The sequence below is a fragment of the Meriones unguiculatus genome, chromosome 19 (genome assembly GCF_030254825.1).
Source record: "Meriones unguiculatus strain TT.TT164.6M chromosome 19, Bangor_MerUng_6.1, whole genome shotgun sequence".
NCBI lineage: Eukaryota > Metazoa > Chordata > Mammalia > Rodentia > Muridae > Meriones > Meriones unguiculatus.
Genome location: NC_083366.1, coordinates 68,984,159 through 69,011,049, shown reverse-complemented (window position 1 = coordinate 69,011,049; position 26,891 = coordinate 68,984,159). Strand labels below are relative to the sequence as shown.

General features: G+C 49.3%; 4 protein-coding genes across 17 annotated transcripts in view; 2 read left to right on the top strand and 2 right to left on the bottom strand.

Moving 5' to 3' along the window:
* The first annotated feature begins 103 nt into the window (after positions 1–103).
* On the top strand, positions 104–3,744 carry Mxd3 (MAX dimerization protein 3). Its single transcript, XM_021639090.2, has 6 exons — positions 104–268; positions 461–566; positions 1,110–1,139; positions 1,256–1,370; positions 3,091–3,274; positions 3,342–3,744. Exons 1-6 carry the CDS (start codon positions 199–201, stop codon positions 3,455–3,457), a joined length of 621 nt encoding a protein of 206 aa, XP_021494765.1. The 5' UTR covers positions 104–198; the 3' UTR covers positions 3,458–3,744.
* Positions 3,745–3,929: 185 nt separating this feature from the next.
* On the bottom strand, positions 3,930–7,060 carry Prelid1 (PRELI domain containing 1). 2 transcript variants are annotated; one of them, XM_021639127.2, is made up of 5 exons: positions 6,787–7,060; positions 6,020–6,245; positions 4,733–4,846; positions 4,583–4,661; positions 3,930–4,371 (listed from the first exon to the last, which is right to left on the bottom strand). In XM_021639127.2, exons 1-5 carry the CDS (start codon positions 6,876–6,878, stop codon positions 4,229–4,231), a joined length of 654 nt encoding a protein of 217 aa, XP_021494802.1. In that variant the 5' UTR covers positions 6,879–7,060; the 3' UTR covers positions 3,930–4,228. The 2 variants fall into 2 exon arrangements, with proteins under 2 accessions (XP_021494802.1, XP_060228435.1); XM_060372452.1 differs by lacking the exon at positions 4,733–4,846.
* Positions 7,061–7,087: 27 nt separating this feature from the next.
* On the top strand, positions 7,088–9,169 carry Rab24 (RAB24, member RAS oncogene family). Its single transcript, XM_021639129.2, has 8 exons — positions 7,088–7,534; positions 7,614–7,682; positions 7,872–7,950; positions 8,056–8,123; positions 8,207–8,306; positions 8,497–8,547; positions 8,648–8,710; positions 8,820–9,169. The coding sequence occupies exons 1-8, from the start codon at positions 7,418–7,420 to the stop codon at positions 8,882–8,884; spliced, it is 612 nt and encodes a 203-aa protein (XP_021494804.1). The 5' UTR covers positions 7,088–7,417; the 3' UTR covers positions 8,885–9,169.
* Positions 9,170–10,374: 1,205 nt separating this feature from the next.
* Positions 10,375–26,891, bottom strand: part of Nsd1 (nuclear receptor binding SET domain protein 1) — a 127,109-nt gene continuing 110,592 nt past the window's right edge. For 12 of the 13 annotated variants that reach the window (XM_060372449.1, XM_060372445.1, XM_060372450.1 and 9 more), the window contains 3 exons: positions 22,972–23,078; positions 18,556–18,760; positions 10,375–16,661 (listed from right to left, as the gene is read on the bottom strand). In XM_060372449.1, the coding sequence (XP_060228432.1) occupies positions 15,052–16,661; positions 18,556–18,760; positions 22,972–23,078 (1,922 nt within the window). In that variant the 3' untranslated portion in view covers positions 10,375–15,051. Of the gene's footprint in view, positions 16,662–16,796; positions 16,835–18,555; positions 18,761–22,971; positions 23,079–26,891 lie in introns of all 13 variants that reach the window. The other variant, XM_060372451.1, reaches the window with a different exon arrangement.

Below are 26,891 nucleotides of genomic sequence, written 5' to 3'. Positions count from 1 at the left end.
GCCCGGCCCGGGCGAGCGCTGGGCCCGGCGCGCGGAGCGGGCTCCGGGGGGCGGGGCGGGGCGGGGCGGGGCGGCCGCGGTTCCCAGGGGCGGGGCGGGGCCTGGGCTGCTGGCACCGTGTCAGTTACGGGGAAACAAAAGTGGAGCCGCGCTGCCGGGCCAGCCTCCCCAGCCCGCCCGCCGCCGTCTGCCGCGGACATGGAGCCCGTGGCCAGCAACATCCAGGTCCTGCTGCAGGCGGCGGAGTTCCTGGAGCGGCGCGAGAGAGGTGAGGGCGGCCCCCGCGCGGCCGGGACGGAGTAAGGTCGCGGGCAGCCGCGCGCCGCCTCCCACACGTCCACAGGGGTTCGCGGGCGGCAGGGCGAGGAGTGGATGGGGAAAGCGTCCTGGCGCCAAAAGCCTTTCTTGACCGGGCCGTGCCAGGAGCTCCGGCTGACGGGCTGGCTTCTCTCTCCGGCAGAGGCGGAGCACGGCTACGCGTCCCTGTGTCCGCACCTCAGCCCCAGGGTCGTCTGCAGGAGGAGGAGGCGACCCCTGCCTGCTCCTGACGCGCTAAACAGTGGGCGGTGAGCGGGGATGGGGCAGCGTGGGGAGGGATGCTGGTCCTCAGCTGGCCCATCTTAGCTCTCGTCTCTCTTCCTTGCTTAGTATATGCGTGTGTTATATGAGTGTGTATACATATATACGCACACACATGAAATATGTATGAGTATACAACACATACACACGCATAGACACACCCACACATAGATGCACAGTGCGTGTGTATCCACTGTGTCAGGACAAGACAGAGTCCTCCTCCCACTCCTGAACTCGCCTCACAGAATTCTGCCTTTCTGCCTTCTGCTTACGCTCTTCCTTTTAAGTGTTTCCCCTGCTGCTGACTTCCCTGGCAGGCTTGTTTTCTGACCGAGTGTCACATCTGTCCAGATGTCTCGCCTGGCCGCCAGGGGAGACCCCACGCCTGGGCAGGTGTCCTACACTGGCCCTGGTCCTCCCGGGAGGCTTCCTTGGCACAGCCGTCTGTAGGGTCTTGAGCTAACAGTAACCTGGAGCTGAGGACCTGGCGGTCCCCACTGCCCCTCACTTCACCCCCTTGGCCTTGGCAGGTCTGTGCACAACGAGCTGGAGAAGCGCAGGTGAGTCCCCGGCGGGCCCACCGCCCCAGGTCCCCGGGACCAGCTCTTCCACCCTTGCTGCCCCGCTGGCTGGCGCGGGGGAGCTGGTACTGCCCTCCGGCCCCCTTCCTCTGCAGGCGGGCCCAGCTGAAGCGGTGCCTGGAGCAGCTGCGGCAGCAGATGCCCCTGGGCGTGGACTGCACCAGGTTCACCACCCTGAGCCTGCTGCGCCGGGCCAGGATGCACATTCAGGTAAGACGCCGGGTCCCGGCGGGCGCGCCTGCCCGGAGCGTGGGGACCGCTCTCCTCCGGCCTGACCTGAGAATCAGTCCTCTGGGCTCTTCGTCCATCACGTGGGAGGAAGAGCAGACAGCAGGGCTGTTCTGAGGCCTTTTCAATGCTCCTTTTGTTATGGCTGTCCTGTTTGGCTGTTGAGAATACTGTTATAAGCCATGTGGTCTGGTGGCCTGTGGACTAGTACCTGCCCTCCACTCCCATCCTTCAGAGCTTTCTAGGTAGGAGACAGCTGGAGGCGAGGGACGGACTTGAACTCCTAGCTGACTCAGCTTGGCCTTGCTGCTGCTTGGGTGGAATTGCACGACCCCTGGTGGACAGGAGTGGACATGCAGGTGCCAAGGCCCAGGCTGTGCCAGCTATGTGGGCGTGTTAGCTGCCTTGGAAACGAGGATTTTTCCTGCCTCCCAGGCCCATTTGATGGAAGGAAACAGATGTCCCGTCAGACTGAAGGCAGAGCAGACGAAAGGCAGATTCAAGGTTGATAGTGCCTGTCCGGCTCTTCAACAAACATCTATTGAGCCCCGTTTCTATTGGGCTCTATTCGAGGGCGCCACGGCACAGCCTGTGTCGTTGGCATTCAGCAGATAAAATGGCTGTGGAACATGTTTGCACGGTCACATAGGTGCCTGCTGTCACTTTCATTGTCCTGGTTGTCATGTAGCCTTTGGTCTCTCCTGCAGAGCTCATCTGACCTCATTTTTCAGGTAGAGGAAATGTGCTACCTCAAGGGCATGGCTAGCACATGGGCAAGGCCTGGGCATCAGCCCTTTCCTGGGCTTCCCTTCTACCACGCTGCCTTCGCTCAGAGTGCCCATCTCTAGCTGGGATCCCTGACAGGACACAGCCTCACTTCCTGCTTCCTGTGACACCCAAGCCTTTCTCTCCCTAATACAGGCCTTGCTTCTTCTTAGGCTTCAGAGTCCCCTGACAGTTTTTTTTTTTTAGGCTTCTCTCTCTGCCTATCATAAGCAAAGATGGACACTGCAAGCTTCCGGGGTCCCTCTACCTTGATGGGCTTGCATCCTTCCATTCCTTGTCTTCCATTCCTTGTTGTGGCTTTTTCTCCCCTTGTTTAAAAAAACAGACATGAAAAATTTTTTGAAGATTTATTTATTATTTGTACAACATTCTGCCTGCACACCAGATCTTACTATAGATGGTTATGAGCCACCATGTGGTTGCTGGGAATTGAACTCAGGATGTTTGGAAGAGCAGTGAGTGTTCTTAACCTCTGAGCCATCTCTCCAGCCCCCGAAATTCTTGTTGGTTGTGGTTGAAGAGGCGCTTCCACGCACATGTGGGGAGCTGCACCCCCGCTACTGCGTCTTGCTTGTTGAGTGTGCCGATGCGGTGAGCTAGTGGCCTCTTGGTCTGTAGACCAACTTAGTCAGCAGCACTTCAAAGCACACCTGGTGTGGAAAATCTGGCTTTCTGAGAGCTAAAGAAACGGAGACGGGACGCTGCTGGGCCTGTGACCACGGGCAGCCATGGGCAGGAACCTAGGTGTGGCCACACCCTTCGGTCAGTTTTGCCTGGCAGGAGGCCGCCCCCAAGCTCTTGCTGACATATCTTGTGGCCAGGCCCTAGAGGCATTCGTGACTGGGGTGCCCGGAGTGGCCACAGAAAGGCCAGGTCCTGGCAGCTGACCCAGTCTCTGCCCCTCCGGGCTCTGCAGAAGCTGGAGGAGCAGGAGCAGCAGGCCCAGCAGCTCAAGGAGAAGCTTCGAAGCAAACAGCAGAGCCTGCAGCAGCAGCTGGAGCAGCTCCAGGGGCTGCCAGGAGCTGGAGGGAGGGACAGGCTGCGAGCTGACAGCCTGGACTCTTCCGGCCTGTCCTCTGAGCGCTCGGACTCAGACCAAGGTGAGTGCCCTGGAGGGGGCGGGCTGGGCTGGTGGGCGCTGGGCTCCTGACTGGCTTCCCCCTGCAGAGGATGTGGAGGTGGACGTGGAGAGCCTGGTGTTCGGGACGGAATCAGAGCTGCTGCAGAGCTTCGGCGCGGGCCGGGAACACAGCTATTCACACAGTGCAGGCTGCTGGCTCTGACGCCACTGCCCTCTCTGGACTAAGTCTGCCGGCAGTGGCCCACACAAGTCCTGAGGTCTGTGCGGCCTGCTGGAAGAGACTCACTCACAGAGCCTTGTGGAGAGCAGGCCGCTGCCGCCTGGCTGGCTGGGCCGCCCCCACCCCCAGGGCAGCCGATGCAGCGCTTGGCTCTACTTTGCTGTCCCCAAAGGACAGGAAGCCTGTAGATCGCTTGTTCCTGGGCAAAGCCCCAGGCCTCTGCCCCACGTACACTGCACAGTATTTTCATTAAAAACCCTCTTTTGTAAGCGCTTGTCTAGGGTCTTGCTTGAGGAGATGGGGGAAGTCCTAGCAACAACTGGGAAAGAGGAAATGAGATTAGTAGTTGCCAAAGAGTCACGTGCTAGGCAGGGAGCGCACACCTGATAGGGGTAGAGGCTGAGTGGGGCGACTCGCCTGAGGTCCAGATCCCAAGCAAAGCTGACTCGAGGACTGGGGCCAATCAAATCATGTTTATTGAGTGCCTGTTATGTGCTGAATATTGTTCCGGGTACCTGGGACACAGCAGAGAATAAAACAAGGAGCCCGCCCCCGTGGAGCGCAGTGTGTTACCCATCACCACACTGCCTGCTTGGGACCTCGGGCAGGTCACCGCAGCTCTCCGCCGCCGGGCGGGGCTGGGAGCCCTGCAGACGCTGCTGTGGCCAGGCTCCTGCCCCACCACCCAGACAGCACAGAGGGCTGCAGGCCCATCTTTAATACTCGGTTTCGGAGGAAGGGAGCGGAAGCGGGCTATGCGAGCTGCTGCTGCTGCTGCTTGGTGGCGGCCTTGCTGGCCAGGTCCTTGGCCTTCTCAGTAGCTGCCAGTGCTGTCTCCTTTGCCTTCTCTTTGGCCTCTTTGGCTGTCTCAACAAGCGTTTTGGAAGGGGCCTCACCTGTGACAAACGACAGGAAGAAGGTGGTCTCAGACGGTGCCTAGAAGGCCCACCAGCCCCTGCTGAACCTCGGCGGGCAGGCTTCTGAGGGATGCAGTTGTCCTGTTTCCACCCTCCCAGGCACACACAGGAGTCTCAGGCTCAGATCAGGATGGCCAGCCACTGGGAGTGAGGGTCCCCTGATTCCCCACGCTGCGTCCACGGCTCTCACCTTGTAGCTTGGCCAAGATGTACTCAAAGCCCTTCATTGTCTTGGTCACATTGCTTTTGAACCGGGCAAGACCAAATTCCTGGCAGGAGAGGGAAAGGATGGGAAGCTGCTCAATGACCCAGAGCCCAGCCCAGCCCCAAAGCCTCTTACCTGGACGGCTCTGGAGACGCCAAACAGGCTAGAGGAGACCCAGGCTTCCCGGCGGATTTCGGTCCAGCCACTGTTGTCGGCGTTCACGCGGTAAACGCACCGCTCCTCCACCACCTGCGCGGAAGCCAGGCCGAGAGTGGCTTTCGCTCTGCCCCCTCCTCCACACCCAGACCCTCCTCTACTCTGCTGCCCACGCTGATGGTGCCACAGCCCTGCACTCAGCACTGGGCCAGTCCATGCCCCCCCCCCCCCCACAAGGGGGAGGCAGTGAAGGCAAAGGTCTTCCTGTTATGTAACCCCAGGCCCAGAGAAGCTGTCCTGATCCTACAACCTCTCTGCTGACCCTTGAAAGCACACAGTCTCTTGGGATGAGCTGGCATTCCAACCTGGTCCTGGGCTTCACCTGGGGCCTCTGGACCTCGACACACGCAGCGTTTCTAGTTTGCCTCCTGATACCCCCCCCCCCCAGCCTGATGCTAATCACAGCTTTTGTTATGAGAGCGTGTGGCAAAGAACACGGAGACAGCGGTCACAAACACAGCACTGTGTTGGTTATCTACCAAGCAGAACCCTCAGGTTCTGTGCTGGGCAGGGAAAGGGCCCACTCACCTGTGACGGCCAGGGACACACCTTCTGAACCTTACTTTTGAATTTGTTTTTTATGTGCATTGGTGTTCTGACTGCATGTTAGTCTGTGTGAGGGGGGTCAGTTTCCCTGGAACAGGAGTCACAGACAGCTGTGAGCTGCCACGTGGGTGCTGGGAATTGAACCTGGGTCCTCTGGAAGAGCAGCCGGTGCTCTTAATTGCTGAGCCATCTCTCCAGCCCTACTTTTCTTTTTGAAATGCAAAATTTCCATCTCTCAAGGTTACAGAAGCTGAGAAAAAGTCTTCTAGAAACTTGCAGGGTATTCCCAAACATGGTTTCCAAGCCTTCCAAAGGACCCAAGGTACATATAGTGTGTTTCCCCAAATCTCATTCAGAAGGTGACGTTCATTCCAGGAAGCTCTGAAAGTCCCTGCCCCCATCTCCCCCAGCATCATTCCTGAAAGACCATCTGAAATGGAGATGTCGCATGCTTGTAAATAAGCTTTGAAGAAAGGTGCTTTCCCCACCGAGTGCGAAGGAAGTCCCAGAGAGGGTGACCAAGAGAAAAGGAGACAATCCGAGGCCAGAACTCTGCAGGCGCTGAGCACTCTAGGCCTGCCTCAGGCCACAGAGGTCCCCACTACTCTCTTGCCTGAGACCGGAAGGGCAACTATTTGGAGGGCCCGAAGGCGGTCTCACCATGAGCCGGGCGTGGTTGATGTTCCAGGTGAAGGTGGTCATGGTCTGGTTCTGTGGGTCCACAACAGAGTCCTCCAGGATGTACACCGAGTGAGCGACGTTGGCAGGAAACAGCCGCTCTGCCCACCGTGGCATCCTGTTGGTCTTGGTCAGGAGTCTCCTGGACAGAAGCTTCTGGTCAGGGGTCACCTCCCGGTGCACAATGTCTTCGGTTAAGACATGTTTGCTGCGGGTGTTAAAATAGAGATGATCCTCAGAAGTCTGCTCCTGACAAAATGTCTGCAGGTTCCCACTGAGGACCTTCGGGTCACGGCTTCCTGCACTCTTACAGAGCTGTACCTGGGATCAGCACTCGAGTACACTGAACCCATCCCCGGGCAAATTCCACCTCCCTCCTCCCTGACCCGGATTCTGCGGCTTTCCCGTGGAGCAGGATCTCAGGATCGTACCGCTAGAGAGCGCCGCGGGCAGGTGAGCAGGCCACCGCCAGGATTCCCAGCCCGGCTGCCGCCTCTTCCTGCCTCAGCACCTTGGGACGGCGAACAGCAACCTGGAGCCTGAGTAAAGCACAATCCAGGCGGCCTCCCCGGCGTGCCTGGCCTGCCCTGGTCCTGCTAAGGTCCGTGTCCTAACTGTGGCCACAATTCCGGGGACACCCCACGCCGGAGTCGCTGCCCAGTCCTTCGTGGCCTCCCTACTCAAGGGCAGCCTGGACTCCGAGCTCCACACGGACAGGAGGGCGACTCGCTCTACCCACCGCCACGTACCTGTAGGGATTCGGGTACCGCTGCCAGAAGGCAGTGAACACTTGGTCCCAGGAACTTCGGAGCACGCTCTGGCCCAGGAAATACTTCACCATCGTCCCGACCCGGCGGGCTCAGCACCCGTGCAGCATCAGGGTGAAGAGCCCGGGGGTGGGGGGCACGTGGCTCGGCGCACGCCCGCCAGGCTCGCAGCTCAGTCACCACTGCGCCGCGCCCAGCTCCCCACCGCCGCCATGAGGGGCTCCGGGACTGCGCGACGCTTCCGGCGCCGGCCGCGCAGGCTGGGCCACTTCCGGCGCCCACGACACGTGACCGGGCGTCCCGCCTCCTCTGGTCCAGTCCCGGCGGAGCAGGTTGGACTTAGCCTCAGGGACCCCGGTTTCAGTGTTGGATAACCCCGGCGCAGCGGAGCCTCTGTCGCAGCGGCGGTCGCGCCGGTGAGCAGCGCAGGGCCGGGCGGCGCGGTGGGCAGCGCTGTCCGCGTCCCCGCGCCGCGGCTGTGCAAGGGACGGAGCGCCGCGGGCTGAGGCGCCGGGGGCCTGCGAGGTGCGAGGCCCTTGGGCTTGGGGGGTCTGAGGCTTGGGCTCTGCGTGGGCCGCGTGGACCCCGACGTGGGTGAGGCGGCCCCGGGAGCATGAGCGGGCAGCGCGTGGACGTCAAGGTGGTTATGCTGGGCAAGGAATACGTGGGCAAGACGAGCCTGGTGGAGCGATACGTGCACGACCGCTTCTTGGTGGGGCCCTATCAGAACGTGAGTGCACCCCTGCGGACCAGGCCCGGGAGGAAGGGGGCCGGCCTGCGATCGACTCTTATCTCTTCCCTGCTTGTAGACCATCGGGGCTGCCTTCGTGGCCAAGGTGATGTGCGTTGGAGACCGGACGGTGACTCTGGGTATTTGGGTATGTCTCTTGGGAATAGCCTTGAGCAAACCTATCCCTGAGGTTTGATGTCTTGCCTCTTAAACTAGCCAACTGGAGCCTCATCGAGGTCGTTTCCCCCCTCACATTCACTTTCTCATGGGGATACGGAAGATGGGGGCCCCGTTTGTAGTCTTGTGAAGGAGCTCATTAACTCCTTTCACCCCGCAGGACACAGCAGGGTCCGAGCGCTATGAAGCCATGAGCAGAATCTATTACCGGGGTGCCAAAGCTGCGATCGTCTGCTATGGTAAGGGGCTGGATTCTGACCTGTTCAAGTAGGGGCTGGGCTGCTCTCGGCGTCAGAGAGAAGCCCCTGATCCTTGATTCTGTCTCCTGTCTGACCCCTACCAAGACCTCACTGACAGCAGCAGCTTTGAGAGAGCCAAGTTCTGGGTGAAGGAGCTGCGCAGTTTAGAAGAGGTAGGTGGCCAGACGGTACAAGACCAAGGACGACGGCGACCGTTGGTCCCTGGAGGTGATCTCAGCCTTGTCTTCCGCTCCAGGGCTGTCAAATCTACCTGTGTGGCACCAAGAGTGACCTGCTGGAGGAGGACAGGCGGCGCCGTCGTGTGGACTTCCACGATGTCCAGGACTATGCAGAGAGTAGCTGTTCTTAAGTCTCTGAGGGTGGGAGGTAGGGGGCGGACAACATCTTGTTGAGTGGATTACAGGGACAGAGGACCCACCAGCCTTAGGTGCTTTCTGGCCTTGAGCCTGTGGGTCCAGGAGACAGAACTGTTAGCTGCACTTAGGTCTGATCCCCAGGTATGAAACATAATCACTTCTCTTTCAGATATCAAAGCCCAGCTTTTCGAAACATCCAGCAAGACAGGCCAGAGTGTGGGTGAGTGTTGTCCCGGGGCCTGTCGGGAAGGTTCAGAGGCTGGGCAGTGGGAGACCCAGGGCTGCTGGCCCCAGGCCCTCACTGATGCTTTGCTTGACAGACGAGCTCTTCCAGAAAGTGGCAGAGGATTACGTCAGCGTGGCTGCTTTCCAGGTGATGACAGGTGTGTGCTTCCCCCCTTTAAGATTTCCTCTGGGCTTGTGGTCTCCGGCCCTGTTGGTGACCTACTTGATCACATAATGGTGCTGAGCAACCACCTCTCTTCTTGACAGAGGACAAAGGTGTGGATCTGGGCCAGAAGGCAAACCCTTACTTCTACAGCTGTTGTCATCACTGAGTCACGGCTCATCTGGCCTGGGAGAACTAAGTGAACTCCCCAGAGGGGCTGGATCCAACTCTTGACCGGGCTGGAGTGGCCAAGTGTCCGAGCTACTCCAGGTGCCTACTGCGGCAGAGGTGGTACCTGCCTGTGCTGGCCCATGGGACAGTGGCAGTATTGGGCTGACTGGGCATGAGGAGGGATAAAGGGCTGATTTGAATCCCAGGCTTCTGTCCTGGCCAGAACTTCTGTCCAGAATATTTAAGTAGCTTCTGAACTGTAAATAAAATGGATGCACTGTGACTCACAGCCCCTTCCCTGCTGTGTGCCCTGGGTGTCAAAACACCTAGTTGTTCCTGAGGCCATCGCTTGCCTCACTTCCTATATTAACTCTCCCCACTTGGAAACCAAGTACCTGCTTCCTAAGGTTGTCATTGAAACCATGGAGAGACAATGGGTTCTTTATGACCCTGCCCCTTTTTTCTGTGTCTTCCTGTCTGTATGAATGTAGATTAAACCCCAGGGCTTCTTAACAGACTAGGGAAGAACTGTACCACTGAATAATACCGTGGCTACTTTTTTCTTTTGTGGGGATTGGAGATAAGGTAAGGCTAGGAAGTTGTACAAAACTCATGAGAAGATCAAGGAAAGTACCTAAGCTGTGCTCAGAGATGAAAGGCTCAGCCACAACAATCTCAAGACGAGTTGGTTTGGCCAGCTCTCCTTGTGCCATGCCTGGACCTGTGGCTCAGGGCTGTGACTCAGTCTTAAGCTTCCCAGGGAACACCCTGTAATGTATGTAACAAGAGGCAACCCATCGTCCTGCAAGTCGGAAAGGTCGGACCCATCCAGCTTAGCTGCTACCTAGAAGAGTTTGAAGCCAGCAGTGGTGGTGCATACCTTTAATCTCAGCACTCGGGAGGCAGATCTGAGTTCGAGGGCAGCCTGGACTACAAAGTGAGTTCCAGGGCTCCACAGTGAACGCTGTCTTGAAAGAGTTCTTCAAGTGGTAGTCTGTGCCTTTAAAGTTCAAGTAGTCGGGAGGCAGTCTTCTAAGTTCCAGGCCACCACAGCTACGTAATGAGACCCTACCCCCAAAACCTAAGTAAATAGAAAAATGAAGCAACTGCTGACTTGTTTGGTCTCAGAAACACTGGGAAGCCAGGTGTTAACATAAAAAGAGCTAACTTCCTGTTTAAGCAAAAGGAAGTGTATTACAGCTCTTTCCAGTTACTGGTGTGAAGTGTGGCCCCAACCAGGGATATGTTCCCCGATGTGTTGGTTTCATTTCTCTTTAAAATGGTTCCTCAAAATACCCGAGTAGAAGAGGTTCAGCATCTGTGAACCCAGAAGCTCCGATGGAAAGGAAGGCTGTTTAGGCAGCCAGTAGAACCTGGGAGGAAACTCATCACTCTTCAGGTTGGCTCCTGCTCTTCCCCCAAGCCAGGCAATTCTGTTTTGTTGAGCTACATCTCCCCAGACACAATAAAAACACAGGGCAAGGGCCATAAGAGTAAAGTTAAACTTTACTTTACAGTATTTTTTTCTATATACAAAGAATTACAGTACATGTTTATGGGGACTCCTAGCACAGGGTTCCCCCTCTTTTTTCACTAGGATGTTCACTTCAGCTGACAGTCTGTTGGGGGTGAGAGAACACAGTGATGGACCTTGGTTGAACCCTTTTCCCCGTTTAAAAAATAGAGCTTTCTTTGCTAAGACCTAGAAAGCTGCTTTCCATGAGCTCCTAGGTGCTCACCCAACTCCCACACTCACCTACACACATACAAGGCGGCACCACCACAACCTGGAGACCACCTGCTCTGCCCACCCTGGAAACACCAGGACCCTCAGTGCCCGCCCTGCTCCTGTCTGCCTCTGCTGAGCTGTGCAGAGCTCCCAGTAGCCATTCCCGGAGGCCCTCCTCACTGACTGATGTTCTTAAAGGCACAGGAAGGCTCTACAGGGAAAGGACCACAAAACAATTTTTGTTGTTCTTGTTTTTTGAGACAGGATTTCTCTGTGTAGCCTTGGCTGTCCTGACTCACCCTGCATACCAGGCTGGCCTCAAACTCAAAAGATCCATCTGCCTCCGCCTCCCGAGTGCTGGGATCACAGGCTGCGCCACTGCCCAGCTCATAAAGAGTTTAATGGTCAGGAAGCAGCTCTGTGAGGTTGTAGCTGTCTAAGAAGCTCTTCCAACTTAAGAAACACTGCCCTCATCTTCCCGAGCAACCGCGATGCCACAGGAGGGGAGAGGTAGAGAGCAGACGGCAATGGTGACCCTACAACCACAGTTCTCTTCCGACATGTCCTAGGCCGGATGGACGAGGACTACAGACCAGGTGGCCCTGACCCTAAGGAACTCAGTGGCCATCATCTGGATCTGTATTGAACCACTCCAGGGTTGGGTGGGCAACCATCCTTGACCCTACCTGCCGCCCACCTCTCCCAGAGCTGAAAGGAACCTATATAAATTATCTCCCCAAACAGGAACCTGGGTCTCTCATGTCACCGCTTCCTCAACCCTTGGCTTATTTATCCCACGAGATTAGCACCATCTTTACATTGTTTTGTGTACAAAGCAATTATTTGTGTTTCAGTTCACACTATAGCAACTTCTGCACTGACTCGGAAGCTCAACTGAGAGCAAACTGATGACAGCCAATCGAAGTTCCTATAGTAGCTACCTAGATCTAAATGACTCGGGGTAATTAACAATGAGTAATTTTAAGAGCAGGAAATTACTGCTGCTGCTCCAATGAGGTGAGGACATTGGGCCTCTTCTCATCCAAAGACAAGCCCCAAGAGGATAACAATATCCTTTTGGAGCCAGGGACAAAGCCCATCAAATTGAATGTTCTCCTCATTGCCCTGCATGGACAACCTAGACACCAGTCCTGGCAGTTCTGGGACACTGGAATACAACCCGGAAGCCCAGCTCCAGTGGCCGTGCAGGGCCAAAGGCTCAGTGCTGTACTTCAAGCCAAGACTGTAGTGTGGGGTGGGGATGAATGTCAAAGATGCAGAGTGGTAAAAACGAAAACCAAAAAGCTAACACAGTGACTTAAATAATCTCAAACAGTAATTTTAGGGAAGCAGACATCTAAAATACCTTTTTTTTCTTTTGAAAATGATGTCTATCTTCTATTAAAATGGGTTGGCTCCAGCAGGAGGAACAAATCAAGTTTTGAATGGAAATTTCAATAATCCCTATTTTTTCCCCTAACTAACCAAAAGTATTAGTTTCTAACTAAGAGATTTTTCTGCCTTTGGCTTGTCCCTGGAAAGCTCTTCCTGGGTGCCGTCTTGCGGGCAGATTCTCTGGCTATTCAGACTTTAAGCACTCAGCTAAATGCCAATGCCAGTCCCGCTGTTCCACGATCACAAGTTTCTAAAAGACGTCCTGTGGCCAGCTCTACACCCCTGATGGAGAGTTATTTCAGGGTTCAAAAGCAGCCAGGAATAACCGTAAGGCCACCTTCTCCCCACTGCCGCCGACCGGCCACCCCTCCCAGCACTTCTGGTACTAAAGGATAGTAACTGACGCCCAATTTTAAGACCACTCTCATTCTGCTCCCAGGGGCCCCCACTCAACACCCCGAGAGTCTGTCAGTGGGCCTGGCCAGAACATGCCTGTCCTTAGGACTGTGCCTCACCAGTGCGCCTCAACTCTCCATTCCACAAGCGAGTATACAGCTCAGAAGATGTTTTCCTAGCAGGTCTGAAAGGAAGGCTCAAGAATGGTGGTGAATGGAAATATCAAAACAAAACACGAGTGGTCAATCATGACCCCCATCCAAAACGCCCTCCTGTCCTGTGAGACACTTCTAGACAGCTGTCAAAGCCAATTACCTACTGAAACCTATTTTAGAGAAGCTATGTCAACACCTGACTTCTCCACTTAAGATTTTTACATAGCCGGTACCCCCCACCCCCCACTTCACAGTTTATTTCATGAAACAGCTACGATAATCGAACACACAACAGTGAAAGGAGACGCTGACAGAGCAGTGCAGATCTGTGTTTTGTTTTTTTTTTTTGATCACAACTACAGATGACAGGAGAGCAAAGGGCACAGGACTGGCGCCAAGCAAACCTACTCACACAACCTAAGAAATCAGGGCAGGGTCTGCCAGCTGCAGTTATATACTTACATTCTCACACATGATAGATACGGAATATAGTGAACTTTAATGTCCTGGGTGAATTTCATTAAAAATATTTCTTCACGGTTTAAAATTTTTTAAAAAGAAAATAAGATGCTTTATGTTTTCTCTTCCTTTTGAACAAAGAGCTTTTTGACTCTGATGATGTGGAAAGACAGAGGACGAAAAGGGAGAACTAGGCAGGTGTACTTCATTCAGAGAGGGAGTTCTGCGGTTTCAGTAACGTGTAGGGGTTAGGACCCCAAACCGGGGACAGCCCTGCCCCAGCCTCATCCCACTGCCTGAGTTCAACTGTCTCGATCCCAGAGACAGACTTTGGGGAATAAATACAAGTCCTACTTTCAATTTTTATCTAAAGCACAAATGCTTCTCTAACCACCACTGTTCTTTCCTTTGAGAAGTGATGGGAGCTAACCTCAACAGGAATTTAGGGAGGAGGAATCTGGGGCAAGACGTGGAATCCTGCTGAGGGTGTAAAAGCCTTAACTGAGGGAAAGGCCAGGAGATGTCTTTGTTTGCTAAAGATGCTGAGTTGGCAAAGCAGACAGGTAAACAAACACATGGTCTGAGGACAAAGGGCAGGTGTGAAAAAACTAGCCAAATAGCACTTCCTGTTGGCAGTTTGTGAGCTGGGGAAATGGTAGGGCAGGGTAGCACCAACAGATTCCCAGCCCTTGGGCCCCAGCTCAGGGCAGCAGTAACAGAAAATCAGCAGTTCTAAGGAGTCATCTTAGATCGGACATTGCTCCAAATACCATGTTTCTCCAGTCTTGTGGAAGGGTTCTGGCTTGCCACTGGGCTAAGTTACTAGGCATGTGCTCTCTGAAATAGAAGGCACAGCAATTTGCAGGGAGGTGGAGAGGGCTCCTCCCTTCAGACAGGGCAAGAGTCGGAGACCGGGGAGGACCGGGGGAGAATTCCCTCTGGGCCTGACAGTCTTCTTGAACGTGCTTTGTCTTGCCAAGAGTGCACCAGAAATCCCCTACGTCCACTGCCCTAGACTGAAATCTGAAAGCACCTGAGTGTTTGAGGAAATGAGGAGGGTGGGTTCTTGTAAAAGGATTATTGGTCGAGAAGAAAGGTAAGCTCGCCAACTGCCCTTGTCTGCTTCTGGGACAGTTCATTCTCAGAGAGCAGGACCTGACCAGATGCTCTCCAAGGGCAAATCTGCAGCCTGTCCCACAGACAGAGACTGCAGCAGCTGCCTCAGCTCGCCTTGGCCTTGACGTAGCACCCTTCCATTTACAGAGAAGGGCTTTGTAGGCACACACATGCACATATATGCATGCATTTTCCAACCAGGAGACGTATGTTCAGTACAGCCACATTCTGGGCCACACACACACACACACACACACACACACACACACACCCAAAAAAACAAAATACAACAACAAAAAACCACTTGAAAACAGAACTGGAAACTCATGGCCTAACAGTACTTTTTGTTGTTTCCTGGTCAGAGGTCCTTGCAATCTGCCTGGGGACCCAAGCAGGCAAATTAGGCTCACTAGGGTCAGGCCTTATGTAATTCTGTCTCACAATAATCACTAGCTCCTGACCTAGCACACATCAATACTCAAGAAACTGCCAGTGACCTGAATTAACATCGGATCCCCCTGAAGTTTTATCAGGAGATCTCAGTGGGGCACTGCTGGGCCAGGGAAAAAGCCCTGAAAGCCCCTGTACTTTCCAACTTGACCAGTGGAATTGAATTCCATGCTTGATTCCAGAGAGGACTTTTTATTTGAAGTTGACCATATGTAAAAGTTAGGACAAAGAGACTCAAGTCTGTATGTCTCCTTGAATGGGGCCCGACGGATTTCCATACACGGTTCACACAACCACAAGTCCCCATGGGCTAATGTCACAAGAGTTCTGAGTGTTGGGATATAAGGAAAGAACAGTGGAAGTGTTGGGAATACGTTTTTTAAGAAGGAAAAAAAAGAAATGAAGATTTCCCTCCCCAAAGGGTACCCTGGGGACAGCTTGTCTGGTTATGTGACATTTACTGTATTATTTCTGTTCTGATTCTGCAAATTTGCGACTAGAAGGAGCCTGGTTAAGAGCTTGAATTGTATTTTGCTCTGGTTTGGAGTCTTGCCCTCTTCCAAGGGACCAGCAAGTTTGTGACAATGTCTGTGTGCCCCCAGCAGACCAGCAAGCCTGTGCTAGTGTTTGTCCAGCCACTATGGGCCAAAGCCCTGCCCCTGGTGAGGCTTTTCCCAGGCCCCAGGGACTCTGGTCTGTGGTTGCCAACTTCTTCTCTTCACTGGGGAGGGAAGCTGGGATCTTCCCAAGAGACCTGAAGGCCTGCCCACTCTTGGCAGTAAGTCCTCTCGATAGCTGCTTCACCGGTTTAACCAGCCCTGGTGCTGGGCTGGGAGGTCCTGGGGTCTGCTCAGCTCCCGCAGGAGCTCTTCCTGAGGCTTGAGTTGTTGATTCATATAAAAAAGCCTTGGCAGAAGGTGGAGAAATAAGTCTGGCCTGGGTGAATGATTTAACAGCTTGCCAAGGATGTTCTGAAGGAGCTGCTGCTTTTCCAGCTGGCTGGAGGGAATCTGACATGCTGCTTTTCTCCACAGCTCGTGGCATAGGCCCCAGACCCTTGCTAGATGGCCATGAGCTTGACTCAAGCACTGGCATCTTCTCATCAGCCTGTGGTGTGACTTCATGAGGAGAAGAAGCCCGCTCCTTCTGGCGAGGAGTTAGGTCTATGAGATCCATCAAAGCAGCTCTGTGCTTTTTCTGAGTGTTCTGGTCCACAGGCCTCAGCGCCTTTTCTTTAGCTACCAGAGACTGGACCACAGCTGACAGTACTTTCTCAGGAGGTGGAAGTCTCTGGGTCAAAGAGGCATGGGATTTGTCTGGGGGCCTGTCAGAAATCTGAGGTTTGGGACTGTTGGTGGTCAGCAGCCTGTCTGATGTTGAAAGTCGCAAGCCAGTGGGGACTGGGGTTTTCTCTACTGACTGGGACTTTGGGCCGGCAGCACCTATAGATTTATCCAGCCTTGAGTCTGTCACTCCCAGAGGTCTTTCCAGAGGCAGGGGCCTGACTGAGGGTGAGGAGCTTGGTCTGGTAACTGGAGAGGCTCTGTCAGATGGCTGAGGTCTTGGTCCTTCTTTAGTAGGTGGCCTGTCCTGTGGCCTCTGACTGGATACCAAAGACTGGGATTTGGTCCCTGGTCCAGCAAGGTCTCTGACCCTATCTGAAAGGTGGGAACTAGAGTCAGTTCTTTCAGGGGGTCTTTTAGGTAGCAGTGGCCTCTGACACGTCCCTGTCACATTCTTTTTGGAAAGTGGCAGCGTCTGGGTGGCATCAGTAGGTGGTTGATTAGACATCTTGGGCCCCTGAGTAGCCATCTTGGATGACTGCTCTGTCAGCTGAGGGCTGGGGCTTGGAGGCAGCGGCACTGAGGGAGGCACATACTCACGGATCTCCCCTGGTTCCAGAGGGTTAGGGCCGCAGGGGTCATGTTCAGTACAAGACAGACGTCCATCGAGCTTGGAGATGAAAAGCATCCCTTCTCGGTGCTGCTTGCAGAAAGAGCTGGGGCACATCTCACAAAAGGAGGCTGCTTCCTTCCCACACACGTCACACTGATGCCATGGACACTCCCACTTCCCTGGAAACAAGAGTGAACAAAAACTTAGGGAAAATCGATGCATGTGACGTGAGCCACGGCTCTGAGACTGGTCCACAGGAGTGGTTGCAAAGCCTCCTTCAAACTGCCACATTCTTCAGAGTTTGTGCCACTCACCTGCCATTACTCCTGCCCCAGAATTTCAGCTTCCTCTTCTGCACAAAACAATATATAAAATAACAGCAAAGAATCAAGGTTGAGTAACTAATATCGACTAAACACAAGCAAGAGACTATTTCTACCAAGAAGAGCTGTACAGTAGAAACCAACCAAATAAACCCCAAGCTTCCTCTTAGATGAAACAATTATTAATACTTCACTTTTTCTGTTTGTCCTGAAGAGCACTTATTTAGCTGTCTGTCTTGTGTTATGTGAGACAGGCCTCACTTTGGAGCCCAGGGTGGTCTGAACGTAACAGTTCTAAGCGTATCACCATGCCCAGCTCTAACAGCTGTTAAACATTTAACTCAGAGAGGAACATTCCAGCTTTAACATTCTCGCTTACTTTGTTTTCAACAGAAGCAGGATAAATACATCAGTTACAAAAATAATAAGGGAAGCCGACTCACCTTTGCTGAATTTTAAGTCTTGAAACCAGCACAAAAGTTTATCTGGATTGTCCATGTAGAATGAGGGGAAATGACCTAAAACTAACCTAAGCTTGTACCCACTTCCCCATGAATAATAGCATGTAAGAGTTGCCATCCAAATAAATCAGGTCAGGCTACATGTCACTGACAGAACACAAGCAAGATCCTGCCAGTCACATAATGTGCCACGAGACAGTACTAAGTAAGCAATTCTGAAAAACAAACAAACAAAAAAACAAAACCAAAATCCTATTTCTGCTTCCCAGTTCTGACATTGCAATGTAATGGCCTTGCCCTCATTCTACTTGACTTTCTGCGATATCAAGACTGGACTATACAAACTGAAAGAAAACCAATTCAGAAACACACTGCATTAATTTCTCCTCCGAAGGTCTTCACTTTCTATTCATTTTAGAAGCAGGCGTTTGTTATGTGTAATGATTTCCCTCTAGGACAGCTCCATACACATCTATTGTTTGTCGGCTAAAATCCTAAGACCCAAGCCATTGCCCAAAGGATATCCAACTTCTAACACTAATTCCTGAGTGCTTCATCTACCTGAGCAGCTCTGTCATGCGTCAGCTGACACAACCACTTGAACCACAAAGAAAAAGCCTACATTGCAAGAGAGGAGAGTCCTGCAGGGTTGAGAGAAACTGGTGAAAAACTGTCACGTCAGCCCATTTTTCACTGACTTAAACATTTAAGTGTCTACGTTCCCCCACTCTTTACTCTGGAAAGGAAACATGATGTAGTGCCCTTGGGGTCAGAAAAGCCTGTCTTTCAGTGCCGTACTTTCAACTATCTACACCACGTCATTTAATTCTTCACAGACATGCATAGACAGAGAACAAATCTTTACTGGTTGCTGGAAAGATAAAAGAATGTAAATGGAAATAAAACAAGTTTCTGTTTCCTGCCCTATAATTTAGATTCTAGGCCTTTGTTTTCACTTATTGCCAGATTAAGAACATGGACCAGGGGGGCTGGAGAGATGGCTCAGTGGTTAAGAACACTGGCTGCTCTTTCAAGGACCCAGGTTTAAATCCCAGCACCACATCACAGTTCATAGCTGTCTGTAACTTGCAGTTCCAGGGGATCTGACGCCATTACATATCCATAGATGGAGGCAGAACACCAATGTAAATAAAATAATAACATGGACCAGACCTCTTGACTGTAGGCATGTGCTCACAAATAGCATTCTTTTTTGACCGAAGCAAGTGGCATCAGATTCTGCACATTGTTACACAGAAGGAGTGCTCTGAATGGACTTTGGCACCAACCTGCTGGCCGCTTGGTCAGATTGAGACAGTCTGCATGGTAAACTTTTGGGCAGCCTGGTTTCTTGCAGGAGACGAGCTGACCAGCATCCCCGCAGCTGAAACACTCATCCTCTCTTTCCTTTGTGACTTCACCCTGGCTCCTGCGCTTCCCATGTTGCTTCCTCTTGAACTTCCTTGACTTTTCTTCCGTGACAATGGGTTGATTCTGGAGGTCAGATAGTGATCAGTCAACATCCTGTCAACAACTCAGTATGTAATTTTAACTAGAGAACTATCCTTCCAACCTCAGTTTTTCCTCTGGAAAACGACAACACTCAAGAGACTGCTGTAAAGATAAAGAGAAAATGCAGAAGGCAGCATGAACTGCAATCTTAACAATAAAACTATTCAGGGTCTGAAGAAATGAGCCCCTGCTGCTTTTTCAGAGAACCAGGTGTGATCATACGGGGTGTGATAGCTCACAATCATTTGTAGCTCCAATTCCAGGGGCTCAGATACCCTACTAGCCTATGTTGGCAGTAGGTATGCAGGTGCTGCACAAACATTTGTGAAAGCAAAACATAAACACATAGAATAGAATACACTTTTAAATACATGCATCACACTAACTTTCCGTATTGTTCAAACTGTCAAGCTTTGACCGCTGGAAATGCTTTTCATTTGGCTCTACCCTGTGAAAGAGCCTCACCACAGTAGATTTTAGTGCTTCTTTCATAAAAATGTTTCTTGTTTTGTTTTTGAGACAGGGTCTCTTTTATGTAGCTGGGCTATCCTGGTATTTACTATGCTGGCCAGGCTGGCCTCAAACTCAAAGAGATCCATCTGCCTCTGACGCACAGGTTTGCATGACCATGTCCTTTTAAAAAACAAACAAACAAACAAACAAAAAATTCCATCCACTTATTATGTGTGCATAGGTGTCTGTGATTGAGAAAAAATGTACCATGGTATGTGTGCATGTGCATGAAAGTCAGAGGACAGCTTGAAGGACTCTCTTCCATACTTACACCTTTAGGTCTTTGGAGACTAAATTTCGGTCATCAGGCTTGACAGAAAGCACCCTTACCTACTGAGCCATATTGTGGGCTTTTATTATTTTGCCTTTTTTTTTTTTTTTAATAGTGTCTCGAAAACAGCTCAGACTGGCCTTAAAATTGCCATCATCCTGTGTCAACTTCCCCAGTGCTAGGATTACATGAATATAATACCACATCCAGGTACTTAAGACTTGCATGCTTTTTCCACCTGTACACCTGCATGTGCAGGCCACAAGAGGGCACCAGACCTCATTAGAGATGGCTGTGAGCCACCACATGGGTGCTGGGAATTGAACTCAGGACCTCTGGAAGAGCAGACAGTGCTCTTAATCACTGAGAGACCTCTCCAGTCCCTTGTATAATAGTCTTTAAATTTGAATGAAGCAAGAGAAAAAGACTTCATTAATACAAAAAACTTGTATTAGGGCTGGAGAGATGGCTCAGAGGTTAAGAACACTCACTGTTCTTCCAAAGGCCCTGAGTTTAATTCCCAGCAACTATATGGTGGCTTGTAACCATCTATAGTAAGATCTGGTATGCAGGCAGAATGTTGTATAAATAATAAATACATCTTAAAAAAAAAAAGAAAAATTTATATATTAAAAAACTCATATTAAAGGCCACCCACTGTGTGATATTTCTGAGGTTTTGATAATTTCAAAACTAAAGATTTCTATGTGTACATTTATGGTTATTAGTTTATTCAAGAAACTTCACTAACAATTCATTAGGAAGACAGAGATTATTTCAGTCTTTGTTACCAACAGTATATCTTTAGGTCAAATTAAATTAATGTCTACCCAGCAATAAGACTCATTAAAAATCCCTCCTAGGCTGGCACGGTGGCACACCCCAGCACTGGGGGGGGGGGGGGGGGCGCCAGAGGCAGGAGGATCGCTGTAGGCTTGAGGCCAACCTTTGTCTACAAAGCAAGTCCAGGACAGCCACGGCTACATAGAGAAACCCTGTTTCAACAAAACAAAACACCCAAAACAAGATCCTTCCTCCCCCCCCCCTTGCAAAGAACCTAAACCAAACTAGAACAAAAATCCAAAACCCTACAACTCTGACAGGATACAATGCTCTCCACATCTAAACTGTGCTCTTCACTCACACTGTTTCATACATGAAAGGTCATTGACCCTATTAACTATGAAATAAATTCCATTATTATTGTGACTCAGGAAATACAGCACCTATTAGCAATCAACTAAGCAAACTCTAATGTAATATAGAGATTTTCCTAATTTAACAAGATAAAATATTATCGGGTATTATTTACTTTCACAGATTTTACTAAAAACAATGTAATTCTTACTTGCATTTTTTTTTCACTTTTTAATATTGGGCTTTTACAAACAAAATGAGAAACATCCAACCGGAATTACTGTGTAGCCTTTTTTGCACCAACTGGAGATTTTGCAACCACTGTTACAGAAGAATCTTGAAGAAATCAAGATATTGTATCAGACCATAACACAAACACTTAAAAACTGTCTCTAAAACTATGGTTAAGCTGAGCATGGTAGTTCAGAACTAAGGAAGCAAGGTAGCTATCCTAGTCTACAGAAAAAGTTTCAGGCCATCCATACTACACAGGGAGACCCTGTTGCAAAAGAAAAGAAAAAAGAAAGAAAAGCCAGATAAAGACACATAACAGCAAAGAAAATTTAAAACAGTATTTAAGAAAAGCAGGATAAAGATTAGCAAATAATCTTTTATTTGGTGGCGCACTCCTTTTATCCCAGTATTTGGAAGGCAGAGGTAGGTGGATCTTTGTAAATTTGAAGACAGCCTGGTCTACACAGTGAGTTCCAGGACAGCAAGAGCTACAACAGTGAGATCATGTCTCAAAAACAAAACAAAACAAAACAAACTTTCAATGAAAACCATCAGCCATTTGGTGGTGGTTAACAATCCAGTCTACACAGAGAAACCCTGTCTTGAAAAACTAAACCACCCAAACAAACAAACAAACAAAAAAAAACAACTAATAAAACAAAATGCAAACAAACCACCAATAAACAAATACCACAAAACAAAAACAAAACCACCCAAAACAAAATGAAACAAAGACACAAATCCCCAAAACCCAGTCAGGAATGAGGGTGCACACCTGTAATCCCAGCATATAAGGGGCAGAGACTGGAGGACAGACTCAGGTTCAAGGCTACTCTGGACAACACAGTGGGAGACTCTTTAAAAAGAACAAGTGGGGAGTGAACAGCAGTGTGGACTGTTCTTCCAGAGGACTTGGGTCTGATGCCAAACGCCCACAAGGATATTTACACCTCTTTCTAGTTCCAGTTCTATGAACTCCAAGGCCCTTTGTGATCTTTCTAGGTACTGAATGCATTGCATACATTTATAAAGCAAAACAAGTACACACATGACATAAATGACAAACCTCCCTAACAATTACAGCACCGTAACTGGGATAAATGTGCATAAACACAGGAGGACACAGTAATGTCTATATTATGGTAATGAGATTAAGTTCTCTGTGTATATTTTGGTGGTGGTCTAGGACTTTTAGCATGGGCCAGGAAAGCATCCCACCACAGAACTACAGCATCAGTCCAGTATTCTGTTTCTTTCTTCTTTTTCTGTTTTGGTTTTTCGAGACAGGGTTTCTCTGTGTAGCTTGGCTGTCCTGAATTTGATTTATATACCAGGCTGGCCTTGAACTCAGTGATCCACCTGCCTCTGCCTCTGCCTCTGCCTCCCTGAGAGCTGGGATTAAAGGTGTGCACCACCATGCCCGGCTCAGTATTCGGTTTCTGGCTCTGGTATTATAGTGTAGTAAATTCTACCAATACCTCTAAAAAGAAAAATATAAAATAGTGAGACACATACATGGCAAGTCTAAGTAGCTCAATAGAAGGTATGAGGTGAGCTGAGACCAGGAAAAAGAAACCTACTTCATATGTTTTCATTTTATAGCCGCGTCCGCTAGGAAAGTACTATTAAGTCAAACTGCTCAGAACACAGCAGCAACACTAATCACATCATGAGAATATTTATGAAACTGTCAGTGACAATGCTGAGAGTCACTTCCATCAAAGCAATACTTTCTTCTTCTTTTTTTTTTTTTTAAAGATTTATTTATTACTTATGCAATGTGTGTTAGCATGTACACCTGCACGCCAGAAGAGGGAACCAGATTTCATGTTTAGATGGTTGTGAGCCACCATGTGGTTGCTGGGAATTGAACTCAGGACCTTTGGGAAGAGCAATCAGTGCTCTTATCCTCTGAGCCATTTCTCCAGCACCCTACTTTCTTCTTCTTAAGATGAAGACTTATCCCCAGCACTGTACCTAACAACGGTACAGGAAAAACATACCGTTGTTCTTAACATAAATGTCTGGAAAGTGGTACCTTTGGCCTCACACCCAAGAAGCCGCTGCAGTTTGGAGCTCCACATTTACACACGGTTTTTCCATTCCCAAGACACTCTAGGTTGTAATTGAAGGTGAGTTCAGTGCCTGCATAAGAGACCACAAAAATATTAACATATACAGCTATATTATTTCTTAATTGATTGTAAATGACAATAACTTCTAACACAATAACTTTATTTTTTGATAATGTTTGAAACAGGGTCTCTCTGTGTAGTCCTGGATAACCTGAAATTCATTCTGTAGACCATCTTGACAGCCTGTCTCTGCCTCCTGAGTGCTGGGATTAAAGGCATGCACCATCATACCTGGGTAAGACTAATTTTAAGAGAACACAATTTTAAATCTATGTTACTAATTAGCTAACTTCAGAAACTTAAGCAGCTTAATAAGTGATACTTAAACTAATCCTTATATTTAAGGTATTACTTCTCACTTTTTCATCAGTTTTCCAACTACTTAGATTCAAAACACACTAACTCACTAACAACAATAAATATAACCCACATGAAAGCTGAGTAAGAGCAGAGACTGGGTATTCCCTGGAAGCTCAGGACCAGCTTCGTGTAAACAACAACAAAAAAAAAACAAATGAAGAAATCCTGCCTCAGATCAAGACAAAGGTGCCAGCCGCTGCCTTCTGATGTGCACATGCTCACTGTGGCTTGTGTGCGCCCCAGCCCCTGTCAGTGTGCCATGTATGGGGAATGCAGTTATCTGGCAGCTGAGGGGAACAGGTGTTGCACTGCCAAATAAAGTGTAAGTAAAAGTAAGATCATGGAGTGACACGTGCTAGTTATGACATAATATGGCTAGGGGATCTGAACTTGGAGTAGCTTCATTCACTCCTCAACACTGTCTTGTGTAGACTAGGCAAGCCTCACACCAACAGAGAACCGAAAAACACCTTTTCTTTGTCCACTTCTAGATAAGAATGTGCTCCCATAGCAGGCCAAACATCCCATTTTATAAACGGAGAAACAATATCATAAATCAACTGAGCAACCACAACACAATACCCACAACAATATGTAAAATTTAAAGACCTGTGTACAAGACGAGGGCACAGCTCACTTGCCTAGATGTGAAAGAGTCTGAGTTTATCCCTAACACAGCCTCCCCACAACTGAAAAACAACAGAAAAACAAAATCATAGACACACATTAAGGTACAAACTGGGCAAGGTAGCACAAACCCTTAATCCCAGAAGTTAGAGGGATGAATTCCAACCATTGCCTCAATAACAAATACCAATAAAACAAAGAAATAAGTCAACTGAATCAGAACTGAAAGGAAATTAAGCACACTCAACACTCAACTCAAAAGTAGGTAGGCCTAACAAACCTGAGAATGTTATCAGTACAAACAGGCTGCCTTTGGGTAAAATTATAGCTTGTACTAACATGCAGGATTGATCACTTAGCTAGGCACAGTGGCACACGTCCTTAATCCCAGCTCAGGAGGCAGAGGCAGGCGGATCTCTATAGCTCAAGGCCAGCCTGCTCTACAAATCGATTCCAGGACAGCCAGTGCTATACAGAGAAACAATGTGTTAAAAAAACCAAAAGAAAAAAGATTAATCATTCACAGTCAAATTCATGAAGTTTTAGGAATATTAACAACTACAGACTGATATTCTATTTAAGATTTTAAAGCATTTGCTCTGTGTGTGTGTTAAATGCATATGGGCGTGCGTGTGTGGAGGTCAGTGGACAGCATGCTTGAGGTGGTTTTCTTTGTCCACTCTGTGATTCTAGGAATCCAGCTCAGGTCATCAGGCTTGGGCAGCAAGTGCCTTTCCCTTCTTAGCCATCTTGCCAACATTGGCATACATTCTAACAGGGGTGCTAAGAAATATAGGTTTTCATTAAATGCTAGAAGTGACAATATATTTCTTTAGCTGAACAAAATATAAAGCCAAGTGACTTATACTTAAGATTCATGTTGTAGATATAAGAAATCATCTGTAGTTAGTTCACTGAGAGGTTGAAGGGGGGGGGGAGAACATCAAACAAACAAAACAACAACAACAAAAACCCACTACAACCAAATCAATCAAGGTTAACAGCATGGCTGTGCTCCCATCTCACATTGCCCATAGAATTACTGGCCCAAATATGGGTGATGCTACTTATCCTATTCTCATTTAAAATATTATGAACAGAGGATAGTGGTCTTGTACAGTGCAGGAGCAAATGCCTAGCATAGGAATCCCTGAGTGTGCAGGCATGGTGGCCTACATCTTCAGTCCCAGCACTGAAAGACAGAGCCATGGCAGCCCTCCAAATTCAAGGATAGTTAGTCTACATAGTAAGTTTCAGGCAGCCAGAACTACATAGTGAGACCCTGTCTTAAAATAAAAACAAAACACCAATCAACCACCCAAAATTCAATAGAGGACCAAAGAGCCAGTGGTTAAAAGAATTTACCGTGCTGGGCCTGGTGGTGCCCGTCTTTGATCCCAGCATGAGGAAGGCAGAGGCAAGCAGATATCTGTGAGTTCGAATACCAGTCCAGGCTACACAGAGAAACCCTATCTCAAACAAAACAAAACATCAATAAAACAGTGCTTCCTGCTCTTTCAGAGGACCTGAGTTCAATTCCCAGCACTGTATCTAGCAGATCACACTGCCTCTAACTGTAGCTCTTCAAACTATGGTGTCCCTTCTGGATACACCGGCACCCACACACACAGACACATATATGCATAAAATTTTTAAAAATCTTAAAAACAATAAGACAATAATCAATTGCCTGACATACTCTCCTACCATGCCCTAGAAAAATTCATTTTGAAAAATCATGTACTTTCTGTACATTTAAAAGCTACCATACAAGTGACCATAGAGTGATTGTTCAAGCATTAGACCCAAATAAATACCCATTTCCACAAACCAGAAGTTGTTCTCAGTTATTGTCACCACAAAAATGTGACTGATGGTATACTTATGAAACTACTCACTCATCTCAGATTTACTCACAAGGAAGCATCTCCCTCCTACAGACAATGACCACCATAGAGCTGATTAGTGTCAAACCACCAATTCTTAGGTATCTCAGAAATTTTTCCTTTTATAACCTTAGGAGCTGGTAAGAAATTCAGTGGTGAAAGTAGAAGCCATGAGTTCGAGGCTAGTCTGGTCTACATAACAAGTTCTAGGCCAGCCAAGGCTACAAAGTAAGAGCCTGTCTCAAATTAAAATAAAAGAAAAATTTTGCTAAATAAAAGAAACTGGTAACAAAAGGACTATTATAGGATTTTTAGTCACAGGAGGATCCTTCAAAGCTAGGGATAGTGACCCATGCTTTAATTTCAGCAGAGGCAGGCAAAGTTCATGGTTAGCCTGGGCTCCACAATAAGAAAAACTAACTGGGGCTAGAGAAATGGCAATGGTTAAAAACCCTGGAGGAGAGGGTTCAGTTCCAGCATCCAGAACTCACAACTGCCTGTAACTGCAGTTCCGGGGGACCTGAAACCCTCAAACCCTCACACAGACATTCAGGCAAGCAAAACACCAATGAACTCAAAAGTAAATCATTAAAAAACCCTCAAACAAACACTAACGCTCTCCTCCCGTTACAAAAGGAAATTAAAGGAAAAAAAAAAAAAAAAGAAAATCCAGTCAAGTTCAGAGAAAGTGTGTTGAGTAGGAGGGTCACTGGAGGAGAGGAGAGGAGGAACAGTTTCAGTTGGGGTAGATGGTAACAGTTGCACAACGGTGTTTGTCTTAGAACTGTACAGCTAAAATGGTTGAAATAATAAATTACACTCTACTTTATGAGATCAACAAGAAAAGAAAAACCCTAAAAAACAAAATGAAACAAAAAACAAAGCAGCCATCCCAAAGCAGCACCTGGCAAGTCTCTCGGGTCTGGGCTTAAGGTGGCATTGCCGCCACA